Genomic DNA, 18,446 nt, shown 5'->3' with positions numbered 1-18,446 from the left:
GTCTAAGCAGCACATTCTTAAAAGCCTGGAATAATAAGAAGGTGTTTACCTGGCACTTGTGTCAATATGCATGCAGTGACAAGCATACAGACCACACATTACAGACACAAATCAAGCTTCTCAGTGGAGGGCATTCCGCAACTGAGGTGCCACCACTGAAAAGGCAATTCATTTGGGGGGGGAGGCACCTGGAGACGGGCCTCCCAAGAGATTCACACTTAAAGCAGGGCCTGAAATGTAGCCCCTGGGATTGTGGGGCAGGGAATAACACTTCACAACCAGAGCACCATACAACTAGGTTGTGAAAATCATAACAACAAGAACAACAATTTATTATTTGTACCCCACTCATCTGGCTGGGTTTCCCCAGCCACTCTGGGCGGCTTCCAGCGTGGTGTAGTGGTTAAGAGTGGTGGGTTTGGATTATTGTTTGAAGCATGGGTCTTCAAAAATGTGAGCACATCTGCTTGTGGAATCAATTCGGAAGAGGAACAGCCTTCTCAATTAAGTCCACCTCAAATTAGGCATTGCAAATTAGGCCAGTGTGGTGTAGTGGTTAAGAGCGGTGGACTCGTAATCTGTGGAACCGGTTCGTGTCTCCGCTCCTCCACATGCGACCTTGGGCTAGTCACACTTCTCTGAAGTCTCTCAGCCCCACTCACCTCACAGAGTGTTTGTTGTGGGGGAGGAAGGAAAAGGAGATTGTTAGCCGCTTTGAGACTCCTTCGGGTAGTGATAAAGCGGGATATCAAATCCATACTCCTCCTCCTCTTCTTCCAACAAAGATTAAAATACATTAAAATGTCACACATTAAAAACTTCCCTAAACAACGCTGCCTTCAGAGGAAAGCATTCACCACCCCACAGAACCCATCATTCAGCCCTTCCCGGCTTGCTTTTATTAGCCAGGATGGGCAAGGATCAAGGAGACAGGTGGTTGGTTTCAAACGTCCAAGCAGCCTGTCCACATCCTCGGGGGTAACAGATTGAAATTGATTCCATGCCCTCTGAAGAGCCCGTGCTCTTCTTGAGGAGAGCATAGTCTTTCTGGGCTCATCCACACTTACTTTTTGCCCTGCAGTTTCTAGGCACAGGTCCACAATTTAAAGTTCCATGTCTCCGTCTCCCCCTTTCCTAAGGAGAACTCTCAGAACAAATGGCAATTTGGGCTTTCTACGGGTTGCTGTTTGCTCTGATTCATCAGAGAGGGTTTTCATGGAGAAAGCACCAGGGCAAAAGAAAAAAGGTGTTTGGACACATTTAAAGCAAAGATCTGTGTCTAGAAAGGCAGCACAAAAATGAAGTTGGATGTGCCCTCTGTTGATTGGTTCCAAATCTCTATTTACTTTTCTGGACCCAGAACCTGATCACTGGGAAATATGGAGGCTTTTCTGGCCTTTTCGTATTACCACCTTCTACCCAGACCCTCCAAGGGGCCCTATTTTTTTAGGGACAGTCCCAGATTTACAGAAACGGTCCTGGTTTCTGATTTGATCCCAGAATGTCCCGCTTTTCCTTAGGATGTCCCTATTTTTATTGGAGAAATGTTGGAGGGCATGAAGTTATCTGACCCTGAGCCACTTGAAGGCAACCCTGTATAGGGAAGTTTTTTAAAATGTTTTATTACTGTATGTAGTTTATATGTTGGAAGCAGCCCAGAGTGGCTGGGACCACCCAGTCAGATGAGAAGGGAATTCATAATAAAATTGTTGTTGTTGTTGTTGTGGAATGGGATATCCCTATATTCATCAGAGAAGTGTTGGAGGGTATGCTTACTTTGTCTACATCATCACTCACCAGCTTATTATTGCCTTCACATCCTACTGCTGAAAATGGTACATCTCCCCTGGAGGGATATTGTATGGCAGCAAAACAGCTGCTGCCATCTGGCTCTTTATTTACTATGATAACTGGTGCTCTAAGCACTTGGCAGGCACCATGTTTACTTTTTGAATAAGGCATATGTTGCAAACTGTTGAGGCATGTAATACTTACCTCTGCATAATGCCAACAAAGCAACCTTTGCTGCTGTGGGTCATCTTTACAGTTATTTAAACTATTTTAATGATGGTATGGTATAAATAAAATTGCATTTCAATGTGAAACTACCTCATTACCACTTCCCTAATCAATATAAAACCAAAATGCAGCTGTCACATTTCTCCAAATTTTCCAATGCAGTTCTAACATTTAAAAATCTGTAGAAAAAGGTGTAGATTAGGTGAAAGGATGCAAGAAATGCTTTTGTTGGTGAAAGTAATGTACAAAAATGCATGACATTAGGGGTAATTTTGCACAAAAACACATATGAATTTTCATGTGGGCTTTTTTTAAAAAAAATCTGCAAACTGATGTGTGGAAATCAGGAGAACTGAACTGAAGAATGGAAATGTTAGAAACTAAGGGATACTAAAATTGGCCGATTCCTTCATCCCTATCAATGAATACTATAATTAATCAAAGAAATAAAGAATACAGTCAGAACTCAAGACAGGGAGGCTTATCTCTCCATGTCAGCACGGAAACAGACCTCCCTTCATCACAGGTCTGGCTAAGCCTTAGCTTTCAGCTTGGTGGGGCATCCTGTTCAAACACAGTGAAACTGCAGAGCTCCAGCAGTTTTAGGGCTTCAGCCCATGAAAAAGCCTTGGAAATCATGGCATGGTATGTTAACATGTGTTGGGAAGCAGCAGGGGTCACCCTGTGGGAGGCATTCAACAGTTCCCTCTTATAAGAATTCCATCAGCTGCAGCATCTTGGCTTGCCAAATGGAACAATATTCCCTCTCTTCCCCCCAATATGCTGTTCCCAGGGTTTTCCTGACCCCCTCAGAGCCCATTTTGGAAGCACCGGGGAACCTCATTGCACAAGCAGACATCCTTGTACAGGGTTTCTACCAACAAGACTCATTAGTTGAATCCTGCCCTGTATATTTGGATTGGGAAATCTCTCTCTTTGAGGCCGAGACACAATGTGTTTGCAGAGGTCTGAAGCTGCTTGCTACGTGTTGAGAAAACTACTGCTCTCAACCATGTTGTTGTTTAGTCATTTAGTCGTGTCCGACTCTTCGTGACCCCATGGACCAGAGCACGCCAGGCACTCCTGTCTTCCACTGCCTCCCGCAGTTTGGTCAAACTCATGTTCGTAGCTTCAAGAACACTGTCCAACCATCTTGTCCTCTGTCGTCCCCTTCTCCTTGTGCCCTCAATCTTTCCCAACATCAGGGTCTTTTCCAGGGAGTCTTCTCTTCTCATGAGGTGGCCAAAGTATTGGAGCCTCAGCTTCACGATCTGTCCTTCCAGTGAGCACTCAAGGCTGATTTCCTTCAGAATGGAAGGAAATCAGCCCTGAGCTCTCAACCATAGCCTTTCTCTTTTTTTGCTGATGCTTCTTCTCCCTTAACACCCTGGCTATCTGGCTTGTACAGGGTTGACTGTGACCCTTGCTTAGTGCAAAAGATGGACCCTTGTTATTTATTTTATGTTATATAACAGAATTTGTCCACCGTTCTAATTATGGAAAAAACACCCCTCTGGACCTGTTTACCAGGGTCTGTGACACAGGATACAGAATAATTCTCATAAGGTATATTAACTTTTTTTATATTGCAGCATCCCAGAATCTCAAGAATTCATCATTGATATATATGGGTAGCCCAATGATTCCTGCATGCCAGGAATGTGGTTGTCTTTTTGGTGAGCGAGACTGAGACATAGCCCATAAAGATTTGAGACTGTTTAGGAAAAGGAGGGAAAGCTGTTTGTTTGGAGATGAAGAACTGCCCGAGGGCAGCCGGGAGGGATGCTGCTGTGTTAAAGATTGAACCAGAAATACAGACTAAAGCAGTGTTCTGGAGAGTGATTTACATCCTGTGAAAGTGACTGAGTTTATTGTGCATCTCTGGATGTCAGCAGCTGAGCTGGAAGGGAGTTCGCGACCTTCAGCTTCCTAAGAAATTCAACTGAATTCCAAGAAGACCAAGAGCCTCTTTGTGCTCAGTGTAAAGTAACTGTTTGGTTTTCCTTTTACCCAGATAGTTTATTTTACGTTAATTTCAGCTTTTGTCATAGTTTTTGGCCTGCTGGCCCTATTGGAAAAGCCCACGCTATCTGGGCACAGATTGGATACAACAAGGGAACTGTTTGGGCTCAACGTAGCCTTTGCTATGACCAGCCTACGAGTTCACACTGGGCAGCATTGAATTGGAGATTTTGTGGGGGTTGGGTGCACAGATTGTCTCTGCAGTACACAAGAGCCAGATGTTTACTGTAGTCTGTTACTGGTCTCTTATGAGCCTGCAAAGCAGTAGGCAGTTTTAGAGTCCCCTGGCGGTCTCTCACAAGCCATCAAAGCCACTTCTTGCCATTCTATGGAATGCTATGTACTGTTTCAGTTGCTGCACCTCAAAAAAGTCTATTGTAGAGCTTTTAAAGGTGCAAAAAACAGCAACCGAAATGATCAAGGCTGGAGCAAATCCCATATGAGGAAAGGTTGCAATGTTGGCAGCTTTTCAGTTTAGAAAAGAAAGTAAGGGAGAACTGGACCATAAAGAAGGCTGATTGCTGAAGAATTGATGCTTTTGAATTATGGTGCTGGAGGAGATTATTGAGAGTCCCATGGACTGCAAGAAGATCAAACCTATCCATTCTGAAGGAAATCAGCCCTGAGTGCTCACTGGAAGGAAAGATCCTGAAGCTGAGGCTCCAATACTTTGGCCACCTCATGAGAAGAGAAGATTCCCTGGAAAAGACCCTATGTTGGGAAAGATGGAGGGCACAAGGAGAAGGGGATGACAGAGGATGAGATGGTTGGACAGTGTTCTCAAAGCTACCAACATGAGTCTGACCAAACTGCAGGAGGCAGTGGAAGACAGGAGTGCCTGGCGTGCTCTGGTCCATGGGATGACAAAGAGTCAGACACAACTAAACGACTAAACAACAAGGGAGAACATGATCAAAGTATACAGAATTAAGTGTGTTGTGGACCAAGTGAAGTTTTTGGCCCTCTCATAATTATAGAACCCAAATGAAGCTTCACATTGGCAGATTCAGAACAGACAAAGGGGGTGCAGTGCAAACTGTGAAACTTACTACCACCACTTGTGTGGCATTAGAAACAGATTAAGCAAATTCATGAAGAGTAAGACTTGGCTACTAGTAATGACAGCTCTATATGCCCTCCTGTATCAGAGTCAGTATGCCTCTCAATACCAGTTGTTGTGGATCAGGAGCAGAGGCAGATTCAGGGCAGTTTTGAGCAGCACAGCCACACTGGGTGCGCAGCCAATGAGGGCACCTTCTCAAAGCCCAGTAACCGCTTTCCTGTCTTCGGGAAGGAGGTGTGAGGGCTCTGGCAGGGTCCAAGAGTCCTTCTTCCCAAAGCCAGGCAAGTGCTTGCTGAGTTTTGGGATGGAGAAAGGAGGGCTCTAGGACTCTGCCAGAGCTTTCGTGCCTCCTTCCCAAATCCCAGCTTAAACCAGCACCGCGAAGGCTGGGGGGAAGGCATCAAATATTGGCCTTGTACAGGGTGGCATGTTACGAATGTTCAGTCTCCTGTTAGGAGCGGGAAAGTGCTAATCCTGCCTGCTTGTGGGCTTCCCATAGGCATCTGCTTGGCCACTATGGGAACAGAATGTTGGACCTTTGCTCTCATCCAGCAGAGCTCTTCTGAGGTTTTTATCAGAGTCCCCATGTCTGGCTATTTATTTTGAAATTTTGCACAGTTGCTAATGGCATGAATGGTTTTGTCATCAGACAGATTAACCCACTGTAGTTTCCTGACGTTTTGAGGTGAGGCTTTGTGTCCAGCTCAGATGTAGAGTTGGGAACTCTGCTCGTGTGTGCAACCTGCCACGTAGGTGGCTGCTTGAAATGCAGCCGCATAGAGGCAGCTCTGCATGGCTCTGGTTATGTGGTTCCATGTGGTCCCAGTTATTCTGTTTGCAAAAACAATGATGCAACCCTTATTTTATTTTGTTTTTCATGGTTTGTATTAGCCTGATTGAAATGGCTGAAACTCTGCAGGGATCCCTTAAAAAGGGGGGGGGATTTGCCAAGTGGTGCTGCCTCCACAAGAATTGCCTTTTCAGCTCATTTTTGGGTCTATGGATCGCAATAAAGCTGTGCATGCATACTTTTCAGCTGGCAATTTTTGTAGTAGCTTGCACATGTGAATCCGACCATAGAAACCTGGATTGCAAAGTAATAAATGTATAGTTTTACTGTTTTGATTTCTCTGTCAGCCTGAATGCAGAAGTGTGGAAACAGTACAGAATGCTGTGCATTAGCACCTGTGCTAGAGCAATATCCTACTGCACTCATTATTTCATTGGCAAACTATGGGCAGTGCCGTTTTGCAAAATAAGGACCAAGCTGGACCATGCGTTAGCTCTGTATGTGTCTCCTTAAGCGCAGGTTTTCCTTTTAAACATCAACTGCCTGTGTGGGGTTCCAGTTCAGATTGGGACCCTCGTGTGGTGGATAGAGAGGCTTAACTCACTAGGGTTCTCATTCAGCTTGGGGAGCCCATACCAGTGATTTACATGGGGTGGGGTGGGGGGTGGGAACGCCCATAAGAATGCAGCCTCAGTAACAATTTTGATCTATATTGTGGACAATGGATAAAATCATTAAGCTGGAAGAATTCTACAAATGGCCAGGGGTTTGGGCAGAAGTGTTTGTTACTTAGTTCTCTGAAATTCAAGAACATAACCTTCTTGCTAAGGATGACTGTCAATCAGAACCTTGACTCTAAAGGCAGAAGTTGATGTTTCAGCAGTTCTGAACACTCATGCTAATACCTGCCCTTCCTTTGTCTCCAGTTGGCTTCTAGCCCAATTCACTAGCTTGCCAATCTGCCTTGTATATACTTCCATTGTGAAGAGGCTGATATAAACATCTCTGCAATGTTTTAAAAGCCCCGAAGATAGTTGATGCTACAAAACTGCCTTGTTGTTAACAACATGTCATTTCTGGCTAGAGAGTGAAGTTTGAAGTTAACGCTTGTTACTACAAGCGTATGAGGATCTGGAAGGAATAACTTCCCTGGAAATAATGGGTTTTCTTGTTATGTTGGGCAGATGACACGAATATGGCATTTGCCTTGGGAATAAAAGCAAACTGACATATTGGTCACATCTCTGGGTGGTTTTGTGGTCGTAGGGGAAGCACCTGCTCCAGGCTGGTTGTTTACATCCTGCGGGGCCAGTGGGCCTCGAGGGCCAACCCAAGCACAGTGTGACAGTGCCTACCGCAACACCAACATTTCCGTGACTGTGGAGAAAGAGGGACAGCTGCGAGGGGTGCAAGTGTGGAGAGTACCAGCATCAAACCGCTATACGTGAGTGTCGTTGTGCTGTAGCAAGCATAATAATTTTAAGGGTTTGAAATGCATTAACTCAGCAATCTTTTCAGCAACCTCGTAAGATGGGTGGGCTTGTTGTAGTAACCATTAACAGTAATACTAATAATAAATAATACATCTCCGTTCTGCTATTCCTATATTCTATGTGGGTTGGTGATTTGGGGGGTGCTGCAGCTACATAGCTGACGTCTCTTTGAAGTCTTTGATCTAAGCATGGTCTTCTTGGTGTCCCTATGAAGAGTTTGCAGCTGGAGCTGCTTTGGGACCTGCCTGTGGTTATGTAGATTTCTTCCTAATTGCTTCTTCCCCCTCCCCCAGGATTTCTGCATACGGAGCAGCTGGAGGAAATGGAGCCAAGAACCACTACAAGCGATCATACGGGGTCTTTATTTCAGCCATCTTCAAAATGGAGAAAGATGAGCTCCTCTACATCTTGGTGGGGCAACAAGGGGAAGATGCCTGTCCGGGGGTGAGGAACGGAGGTTTTCCACACTGGATGCAAGATAAAGTGTCAGATTGTGACTGTGGGTTGAGAGTTAGCATACTTCCAGGATCCAGCTTCCCCAGTGATGGTAACTGGGAAACGGGAAGGTGGGACAGGAAGTACCTCAAATAACTGGTTCACACTAACATGGAGGTTTGCTGCTACTTTTTGCTGGGTTGCCACCAAGTGCTACTTGTATTGACTCTGTTAGCCTCTTTGGACTAACAACAGCAGCAGCTTAGGGAATACATGTAACACATCTTATATGGGGGTTACGTTCCTGGTCATTGCGCATATAAGCAAAATCCCATAAACCCAGAATGACTCCTAGACCACCATTTAAAAAACCATTTAAAATTGCTGGACTTACTGTTGAGGGACAAATGCAGCTCTTAGTTTTCCTCCTTCTCTCCCTCTCTGGATGATGCTTCAGATCAGGCATCCCCAAACTGCGGCCCTCCAGATGTTTTGGCCTACAACTCCCATGATCCTTAGCTAACAGGACCAGTGGTCAGGGATGATGGGAATTGTAGTCCAAAACATCTGGAGGGCCGAAGTTTGGGGATGCCTGCTTCAGATGATATGAGGACCGGGGGGGGGGGGTTGACTAGTAGCCAGAAGAAGTGCTTGACTGTGCTTCAGATGCAGAGGTGGGTTGAGTGGGCACACCTGGTGGTTTCTTTGTGAGGAGCATGGTGATTGACAGCTGCTCTTGAGCTCATCAAAAGCTTCCTTATATGGCCTCAGAGTGTCTGCAATCCCACAAATTATCTTGAGGCTGCATTGCATGGAGGGGTCAAACTCTGCCATCTGATCATTTGCATGATTAGAAGAGTTGAGAAACTTTCTGCAGTTTCCAGCTTCCAGCTTGCTGGCTTACGCTTGACGACCTCATCTTCATCCTTGCATTCTGAACGTGATATGACCAGTTCCTCCAACCCTTCAGCAGTCAATGCTTGTCAGCCCTCAATTGGCTCGTCCACATTTTCGCTGGTCTCATGCTTTCTAGGCACAGATCTGAGCAGTTTAGCCTTTGCCCTGCCGCTTCCCCCCAGAAAACCCACTGTTTAGCCCTAAATAGGAACAAGCATCAATCCATGGAAAATCCTATGGCCATTTCCATGCTAAAATAAGTCATTTAAAGGTAAGGAGGTACCTTTATACATGCAGCAGAGTCAAGTGGTGAAGCTTTCCCCAGACTGTTAACACTTTCAAGTTGCATGTTCTCCCTGACCCCTGGATCTAGATGACACTTTGCATTCCTGATGATCTACCTGACATTCTGCCTGCTAGGCTGGAGAGTTATATTTTTCATTGATGAGGGAGCAGTGAGAAAGGACCCACCCACTGCAGCCCGAAATGGTATAGTCCAGGTAAAGGTTTACCACTTATAAAAGTATGAGGGGGACGCAGGTGGTGCTGAGGTCTAAACCACTAAGCCTCTTGCGCTTGCCGATTGTAAAGTCAGCAGTTCGAATCTGCACAATGGGGTGAGCTCCCATTGCTCTGTCCCAGCTTCTGCCAACCTAGCAGTCTGAAAGCAAAGCAGTGCGAAGAGATAAATAGGTACAGCTGCGAAGGGAAGGTAGATGGCGTTTCTGTGCGCGCTGGCTTCCATCACAGTGTTCTGTGGTGCCAGAAGCGACTTAGTCATGCTGGCCACATGACCTGGAAAAGCTGTCTGCGGACAAACGCCAGCTCCCTCGGCCTGAAGCAAGATGAACACTGCACCTCATATTTGAATTTGACTGGACTTAACCGTCAAGGGGTCCTTTACCTTTACCTTACCACTTGTTTCTGCTAAACGTGTAAACTGGTTCTAAGAGAGGCTGAAACGACAACAAAACACACACAAAAATAATAACCGCAGCATGTCTATTTTAAAATATTGATTTTGGAATTCAAAATTGATGTGTCAGCTTGGCTCCTTCTTCCATTTGCTTTAATGAAGCTACCACATACTGTCCTTCAAATAAATTACATTGTTCTCCAGACTGAATTTAATTGCATTTTCTACTAAGAACATGTAGGTTTTTGCACACTGGTGTTGAAAGATCAAGTCCACATTGCGTTCAAAGGCAGCATTCCTCCCTTGCCTTAAATGGAGCAACCACACTTGGTGAAGTGCTGTGATCTTCACACTAGAATTCATGCAAAACATATTTCTCCACAGATTGCATTTTGCTGGCTTTTGGCCTTCACTATTATTTATACAGTAGTGTCAACGCCTCTTTGTCTTTGGCTCTGTATAAAGGGAAAGTAAAAATGAATTCTCTCTGCAGAGAACATGAAGTCTATAGATCAAATCTGAGCCTCATAAAAGAGAGGCTTTCCGAATGTGCTAAGGAGGATTTGTATAATCTCCACAAAGGCACACTAAAAAGATCAAACAGTTAAGAATGGACTGTCTCAAGTAAACCCAAATTTAGTCAGCCATTTATTACTCTCACGTGCTTTCCCCAATGATGACATTGGGCCCATCAAAGAAGTAAAGGCACATCAAGAGCCAGTTCACAGACCGGCCTCGGTCCAGTATACCTGAAGGAGTGTCTCTTCCCCCATTGTTCTGCCTGGACACTGAGGTCCATCACCGAGGGCCTTCTGGCTGTTCCCTCGCTGCGAGAAGCCAAGTTACAGGGAACCAGGCAGAGGGCCTTCTCGGTAGTGGCGCCTGCCCTGTGGAACGCCCTCCCGCCAGATGTCAAAGAGAAAAACAACTACCAAACTTTTAGAGGACATCTGAAGGCAGCCCTGTTTAGGGAAGCTTTTAATGTTTAATAAATGATTGTATTTTAATATTTCTGTTGGAAGCCGCCCAGAGTGGCTGGGGAAACCCAGCCAGATGGGCGGGGTATAAATAATAAATTATTATTATTATTATATTATATGTGGCAGACCAGGTTGCCACTTCTGTGCTATGCATGTCCTGGTTAATGTTGTAATGCCCAAATGAGAAATTGTTGCCTGTAAATACATGGGGACATGGCATCAGCTTAAGAGAGAGAGAATGGAAAAGACAGGAGATTGGTTGTTTGGTTGCATTGACTCACCAACAAACTCTCTTTCTAAATTAGCCGTTACTGGCTTGAACTGGGCTGAAAAAGTTATTGTGGCCTGGTTACTACTTTTCCACACTTGAAGAAAAAAACAAAGTATTTAAAATTACCTTTTCTTCTAACAAGTGGTGCTGCCAGTTTGTTTGTAATCTCACATTTAAAATAAACAACCCCTGTCCTGTTTCAGATCCTCAAAATGACAAGTTCACAGATGTTGTACAGCAGCAGTTCTCAAACTCCCCCACCGCGAAGACCATTTGAAAGTTGCTGGTGTTTCTTGGTGGTAGCAATTGTAATTTCATATAATTCAAATTGCAATATGATAGAATAAAGGAAGCAATAAAAATACAATCAAAAATCAATATGAATAGCCAAAGTGTTGAATGTGCCACCTCCCACCTTCAACCACATATTCATAGAAATGTCACAGACCACCTCAGTGAAGCTTGCCGGCCACTGGTGGTCCACAGACCTCAGTTTGAGAATCCCTGCTCTACAATGTATAAGCTTATTTAAATGCTGTTTACCAATTACCGGTAGTTGAAAGTTGCTTTAACTGAGGTTTAAATAAAGAAGACCCCTCAATTAATGGGCAGTAACCTGCCCCAAGCACATTGCTGGTCTTTAGCCATTCCCTCTCTTTTTTTCTCTTTCAGAGCAATTCTCAGACTGAGCAGATCTGCCTGGGGGAATCATCAGAAATTGAAGATGAGTACAAGAAAGAAAGAGGACTGACTGAATGGGCAGGCGGAGGGGGCGGAGGAGGAGGAGCAACGTACATCTTTAGAGTAAGTTCTCATGTTGCGTTTTCCCCCCCAGCCTCTTTCTGAAAAGCATCTAGGAAAAGGAAAAGCCAATAGAGCAAAAGCCCATCGACACACAGCAGCACCCATGCAGAGCCTGCTGTTTTGAGCTCTTGATTCTATACCTATTGGTAATAAATGTGCACGGGAGGTGGCTCACTTCTCCCTGCATTGCCATTTGTGCTTGTTGGGGGGAAGCATTTTTCAGTCGTTTATATCCGAGTCTCCTTTTAAAAACCTGGTGTCTGCTTTTGAACCGGCTATGTTCTCTCAGTTCCTTTATTGCGTTTCATGTGTGTGTGTGTGTGTGTGTGTGTGTGTGTGTGTGTGTGTGTGTGTTTTCTTAAGCAGCAGAAGAATGGCGCATTCGAACCTTTGCTTGTAGCAGCAGGAGGCGGAGGGAAGGCTTACATGAAATATCAGGAAGGTTCCCTGGATGATATGTTCTTGGAACAGTATGTGAACAGCACAGCAGTCCCTGGAGTCAACGGGAGAACTGGGGCAGCAGGTGAGGATCTATAGGTTATAATATATGTTAGATTTTACAGCCAAACAAACCACGTCTGCAGCTTTTGGAGACCCCCCCCCCAACCTCAGCCTGCTCTTAACCAGCCACCACCTGCCCGCTTTCCTGTGGCAGGAAGACCCTAGACTTGATGTTGGAGGCACAGACATTCTTTACTTATGTTCCACTACCTTTGCTAGTGTAAACTAGTGGATCCATCATTCCAGGGAGTCACTGCAAACTTCCCTTTTAAACAACAGAAATTTTAACCACTCAGGTATTTAAATCTACATCATGCTTACAACATTAGGTAAAGGTAAAGGACCCCTGGATGATTAAGTCCAGTCAAAGGCAACTATGGGGTTTTGGCACTCACCTCAGTTCAGGCCGAGGGAGCCGGCGTTTGTCCACAGACAAACAGATGTCTTGTGGCCAGCATGACTAAACGGCTTCTGGTGCAACGGAACACCGTGACGGAAACCAGAGTGCATGGAAACGCTGTTTCCCTTCCCACTGCAGCGATACCCATTTATCTACTTGCACTGGCATGCGTTCGAGCTGCTAGGTTGGCAGGAGCTGGGACAGAGCAATGGGAGCTCACCCCATCACAGGGATTTGAACCACCGACCTTCCAATCGGCAAGCGTAAGAGGCTCAGTGGTTTAGACCACAGCGCCACCCGCGTCACAACATTATTGTATCAAAAAGTGATGCGTGTTATCAGTATGAACAAAGTATTGGAAAGTTGTTTGTGGACTGCATTCCACTTCCACTTGCATTTATCAAAGATTTAACTTTGATGCCAGTGTCTGCCTGTGAAAGTTGTGTTCTTACTTTTAATGCACTCTCTTCTGTGTGTGTGTTACAGGTGGAGGTGGTGGCTGGGAAGATATCACCAAGTTTCCTTGGGCTGGGAAATCACTTCTGGAGGGTGGAGAAGGTGGCGAGGCCTGTCGGCAAGCTCTAGAGAAACTTCAGTGGGCCACCTCAGGTGGTTTTGGTGGAGGAGGAGGAGCTTGTACATCTGGTGGAGGAGGTGGAGGCTACAAAGGTATGCTAGGCTATTTGAACTTTCCTCAATCTGGTGCTGCCCAGATGATTTGGACTGCAACTCCCATCAGCCCGACACATGGCCAACGGTCAGAGATGATGGGAGTTGTAGTCCAACAACATATGGCTGGGGAAGGCTGGGCTATACCTTAATTTCACTGTGTGCCAGACTGAATAATCATTTCATTCAATGAAAGTTTGAAGTAGCCAAAGACCAGGGCAATCAGTGAACACACAAAATGGTGCATCAAGAAGGTGTGATACAGATATTATTCTCATACTTCTACATAACAATAATATTCAAATCTACAAGCTTCGTCCTCAGTGTTGCTGCTGTCCTGGCGACCGTAGAGCGACCATTTCTGAAAAGCAGGCAAGTGTGGTGTTCTGGATTGTGTACAAATGAAAACCCAGACCATGGAAAGTGGGGGTATTGCAATGAATTTGGTAATCATTTGTAGCTCTCTACCTTTGCCCATAGAAGCAAGGATTTGGGGGGTTAGAATGGGGGTATAGCATGATATTGAGTGAAGTGGTATACTCAGTGATGTACCAGTTTCCTGGTTGCAGAACTGCAGATTGCAGAACTACCATGCCTCAGCAGCACTAAAAGGCCTTGTGTGGAAAGCATCAGTAACATGACAATACTAAAAAAGTATTGGTATAAACTGGCAACCCGCCAATCCTTCCATTTGCAAATGTGGTTTTTCTTTGCCTAGGTGGCCACGCCTCTGAAGCTGATGACATCACAGCTGATGGACGGCATGGTGTTTCCTTTGTGAATCCAGCTGGGGAAGTCTTCCTGGGTCCCTTGGCAGGTAAGATCCAATCCACTTCTTTTAGCACCCTCCAACCCGTTGTTGTGTGCTCTTTCTCAGTACTCTTGTTTCTGCAGTGTACATTCCTTGTCCACATACCCAATTAGTATCTCTGGTTTTAGGGCACAGAGGACTTTTTTTTGGCAGGGGAGGGGCACACTAAACAGAATGGAGTATACACTTTCATAGTTACCGTTAAATATGTTACTTCAGATAAATGAGCCACCATAGCTGTTAGAAGTCTGTGAGAATTTATGTCCCGGGCTTTTTAGAATCATCGGGGGGGGGCACTGTGGTCCAAACCACTGAGCCTCTTGGGCTTGCCGATCAGAAGGTTGGCGGTTTGAATCCCCGCGATTGGGTGAGCTCCCGTTGCTCTGTCCCAGCTTCTGCCAACCTAGCAGTTCGAAAGCATGCCAGTGCAAGTAGATAAATAGGTACCGCTGTGGCAGGAAGGTAAATGGCATTTCCGTGCACTCTGGTTTCCATCACAGTGTTCTGTTGCTCCTGAAGCTGTCTGTGGACAAACACCGGCTCGCTCGGCCTGAAAGCCAGTTGAGCGCTAAACCCCATAGTTGCCTTTGACTAGACTTAACCATCCAGGGCTCCTTTACCTTTACCTTTACCCATGCACTATCCAAAACCAAAGGGGGATATTGGTTGCCAGATGTGATATATATTGACATTATGTTTAGCTCTCCTACCCCACTAGGTAGGAGGTACCGAATAGATAAGGGGGTATAACAAGGAAGTTCTCACTAGTCACTATCTGCCCTTACTTAGGGAATGACAGCTGCATCATCTAGGAAACATCTTAGGAAACATCTAAACTCTAGTGTGTATCCATTTCCTTCTCATTTAGTTATGGAGAGTCATGGCGAGGTGGAGATTGATATCTACGTGAATTGCAGCCACTGCCAGTCAGGTATCTGCAAGCAGGCTCCTGACGCCCACCTGCCCATCTGTATTTGTGCAGTCGGGGCCATCTTGGCCAGTGACAATGTATCATGCACAGGTAAAGCATGGAACATCCTCCCAATATAAAAAATAATAATCATAATTTCTTGCTTTTTCCTAGCCTTATACCATGAACCAGGGGAAGGGCCATAGCTCAGTGGTAGGACTGGGAGCGAGCCCTGTCTGAAATGCTAGACAGCCACGGCCATTCAGTGTAGACAATACTGAGGTAGATTTTCTAGGGACGCGGGTGGCGCTGTGGTCTAAACCACTGAGCCTCTTGGGCTTGCTGATCAGAAGGTCGGTGGTTTGAATTCCCGCGATGGAGTGAGCTCCCGTTGCTCTGTCCCAGCTTCTGCCAACCTAGCAGTTTGAAAGCACACCAGTGCAAGTAGATAAATAGGTACCACTGCTGCAGGAAGGTAAATGGCGTTTCTGTGTGCTCTGGCTTCTGTCATGGTATTCTGCTGCGCCAGAGCAGTTTAATCATGCTGGTCACATGACCCGGAAAGTTGTCTGTGATCAAATGCTGGCTCCCTCAGCCTGAAAGCGAGATGAGCGTCACAACCTCATAGTCGCCTTTGACTGGACTTAGCCTAGATCAGGGGTGGCCAAGTCCCAAGAGACTGCGATCTACTCACAGAGTTAAAAACTGGCAGTGATCTACCCCCATTCTTGGGGTGCAGGGCAAAGATGTTGAAATTTTTTTAGGAAGGAAAGCCCTGTTTTTTGAGGTGCAGGGAAAGATGTTGAGCTTTTTTTAGGGGAGCCAAAGTTGTTGAGCTTCTTTGGGGGGGAGCCGGTGATCTACCGGTGATCTACCACAGACGTCCAGTGATCTACCAGTGGATCACAATCTACCTGTTGGACATGCCTGGCCTAGATTGTTTTCTGAAGTGCATCTTATAATTTGGGGTACATTGTTTCCATAAAGACTCCCTTCTTGTGCATGGTTAGCAATCATACAGACTTTAAAATGATGCAGCCATTTAATTTTGTTTCATTACCATGTTTGTTTCATGATGATTTATGACTATTGATTGCTATTAGATTTTGCTAGGCTATCTATTGGTCACCAATGCGCCCATCCTGTCCTAACTACTTCTGTGGGATAGGTATACCAATGGCTGTTTGTCAGTATATCTAAATGAAACCCATCATGTTTAAAGGTTCTAGACCCCTGGTTACAAGTCTTGGGGATGGCCACCTCCATTTTGCTCTGCTAATGGCAGACCTGGAAAACCTATAACCCTCCATGACTATGTTCTCCTCTCCTCTTCTCCAATGCCCATCAGTCCCAGCCAGCAGGATCAGCAGTCAGGGATGATCAGAATTGTAGTCCGGCAACACCTACCTAGCTGCACATTTTCCAGCCCTAATTTATGAGATCCACAGGGTCCTGTGATTGACCACAGTTAGAAAACAGAGCACTGGATTAGATGGGACTCTTGGTCTAATGTGGTTGACAGTTCTTTTTGCCAGAAACATTGCATAGGAGCTGTGGGCGTATGATGATGTAGAATTATAGTTTTGTTTTGACCAGTTCTCCGTGAGCCTGTCCCAGAAGGACAACTGCCTCTCTCACTCCTCCTGGCTGTGATTGCTGTGATTGTGGTGCTTGGAATGGCTCTCACTTGCGGCAGCCTGTCGTTTGGTAAGAAGCATCAATTATACTTCTTTTGGTGCATTTGCTCATCTCGGCCATTCACATTTCTGACCTTTTCCTACCCTTTATAAAGGCATCCTGTGAAGGCTGCCGAGTGTCTGGAAGACAATGTAATAAGGTGGACTCCTCAAAGGACCAATAGCTGCTCAGCATCACACAGAAACTAAGCATTATTGGACTTTTTAATAAAAATAGTCACAATAGTAGTCATAAATATATTGTGTACTTATAAAAATGCAACACACACTGTCCAGATAAATGCATAAACCAGGCATAGCAAACTCAGCCCTCCAGATGTTTTGGGACTACAACTCCCATCATCCCTAGCTAACAGGACCAGTGGTCAGGGATGATGGGAACTGTAGTCTCAAAACATCTGGGGGGCCGAGTTTGCCTATGCTTGGCATAAATAGTCCCTGTACACAGGGCCACATTCTAAAACTCAAGGTACAAAAGGGAAAGGAGAAGGGAGAGAACAGGATAACTGAAAGTATGCTAAGTTTGCTGATATATGTACAACATGTACAGCTTTAACCTCCATTGCTAGCCTATTGGTGAGTTGAACATTGCAATGTTTTTGTCATCCTGGGGGAAAAAAGTGACAAGTGGGGTGCCACAGGGTTCTGTCCTGGGCCCGTTGTTGTGCAATGTCTTTATAAATGACTTGGATAAATGAATAGTGCAGATGACACCAAACTGGGAAGGGCAGCTAATGCTGTAGAAGACAGAATCAGAATTCAAAATGACCTTAACAGTTTGAAGAACTGGGCCCAAGCTAACAAAATGAATTTCAATAGGGTCAAATGTAAGGTTCTGCACTTAGGCAGGAAGAACCAGATGCACAAATATCAGGTGGAGGACACCTGGCCTACTAGCAGTACATGTGAAAAGGATCTAAGGGCCTTGGTGGACCACAAGCTTAACGTGAGTCAACAGTGTGAGGTTGTAGAGGTTTAGCTGAGATTCCTGCATTGCAGGAGGTTGAACTAGAAGACCCTTGGGTCCCTTTCCAACTCTATGATTTCAAGTGAATGAGGTCAACCTGTCATTGCTGCCTCTGGGGAGCAAGGCACTCACAAAGATGTGGGAATAGATTCAAAGTATGGCATGTTTTAGCAGCAAGGGTCAACACTGCTGGGACAATAACTCCCATCTCTTACCGTGTTTCTCATATTATAAGACATGTCTTATATTTATTTTTTCCTCAAAAAAACACACTATGGTTTATTTTCAAGGGATGTCTTATTTTTTTCTTCCTCCTCCTGCCGCGGCCGGCATTGCTGCTGCGCCTATCACTATGTCTTATTTTCGGGGTATGGCTTATATTTCTTGAATGCTTAAAAATCCTGCTATGGCTTATTTTATGGGTATGTCTTAAAATATGAGAAACAGGGTACTTGACAGGTGTGGTATAAAGAAAAGATGAACTAGAAAATCTTTGTTATAAATATGCACTGTTTGATCAAGCTTTTTAAAAAAAGGATTGTCTCAGTAAAAGATTCCTGACAATGTGTTGACCTATGGACCCTTTTCTGAAGTGAAGAAAATAATTCAGCAAGCTGTGTTTGCATTTACATTCGAAACCCTAGCCCACCTTTCAGGTCTGCCTAAATGTTTTGTGGGAGCTGTGCAATTAGATGTCTTGACACAAATTTCTTACACAAAATACCTGTGTGTGTGGCCAGTGGGGGGGGGGGCTGATCAGAGCTTTGTATGCCTACGTATCACATTGTTCCAATCCAGATT

At 45.1% G+C, this 18,446-nt stretch overlaps 1 protein-coding gene across 2 annotated transcripts in view; it reads left to right on the top strand.

Annotated features, from left to right (window-relative positions):
- The window catches only part of LTK (leukocyte receptor tyrosine kinase), a 98,840-nt gene that overhangs the window by 60,431 nt on the left and 19,963 nt on the right, over positions 1-18,446 (top strand). For both annotated transcript variants that reach the window (XM_035111725.2, XM_035111716.2), the window contains 8 exons: positions 7,161-7,338; positions 7,681-7,831; positions 11,559-11,690; positions 12,057-12,213; positions 13,078-13,260; positions 13,979-14,077; positions 14,940-15,092; positions 16,578-16,688. In XM_035111725.2, coding sequence (XP_034967616.2) covers positions 7,161-7,338; positions 7,681-7,831; positions 11,559-11,690; positions 12,057-12,213; positions 13,078-13,260; positions 13,979-14,077; positions 14,940-15,092; positions 16,578-16,688 — 1,164 coding nt within the window. The remainder of the gene's footprint in view (positions 1-7,160; positions 7,339-7,680; positions 7,832-11,558; positions 11,691-12,056; positions 12,214-13,077; positions 13,261-13,978; positions 14,078-14,939; positions 15,093-16,577; positions 16,689-18,446) is intronic.

This window comes from Zootoca vivipara, chromosome 1 (genome assembly GCF_963506605.1).
Source record: "Zootoca vivipara chromosome 1, rZooViv1.1, whole genome shotgun sequence".
Classification (NCBI taxonomy): domain Eukaryota; kingdom Metazoa; phylum Chordata; class Lepidosauria; order Squamata; family Lacertidae; genus Zootoca; species Zootoca vivipara.
This window is presented reverse-complemented; position numbering and strand designations above follow the sequence as displayed.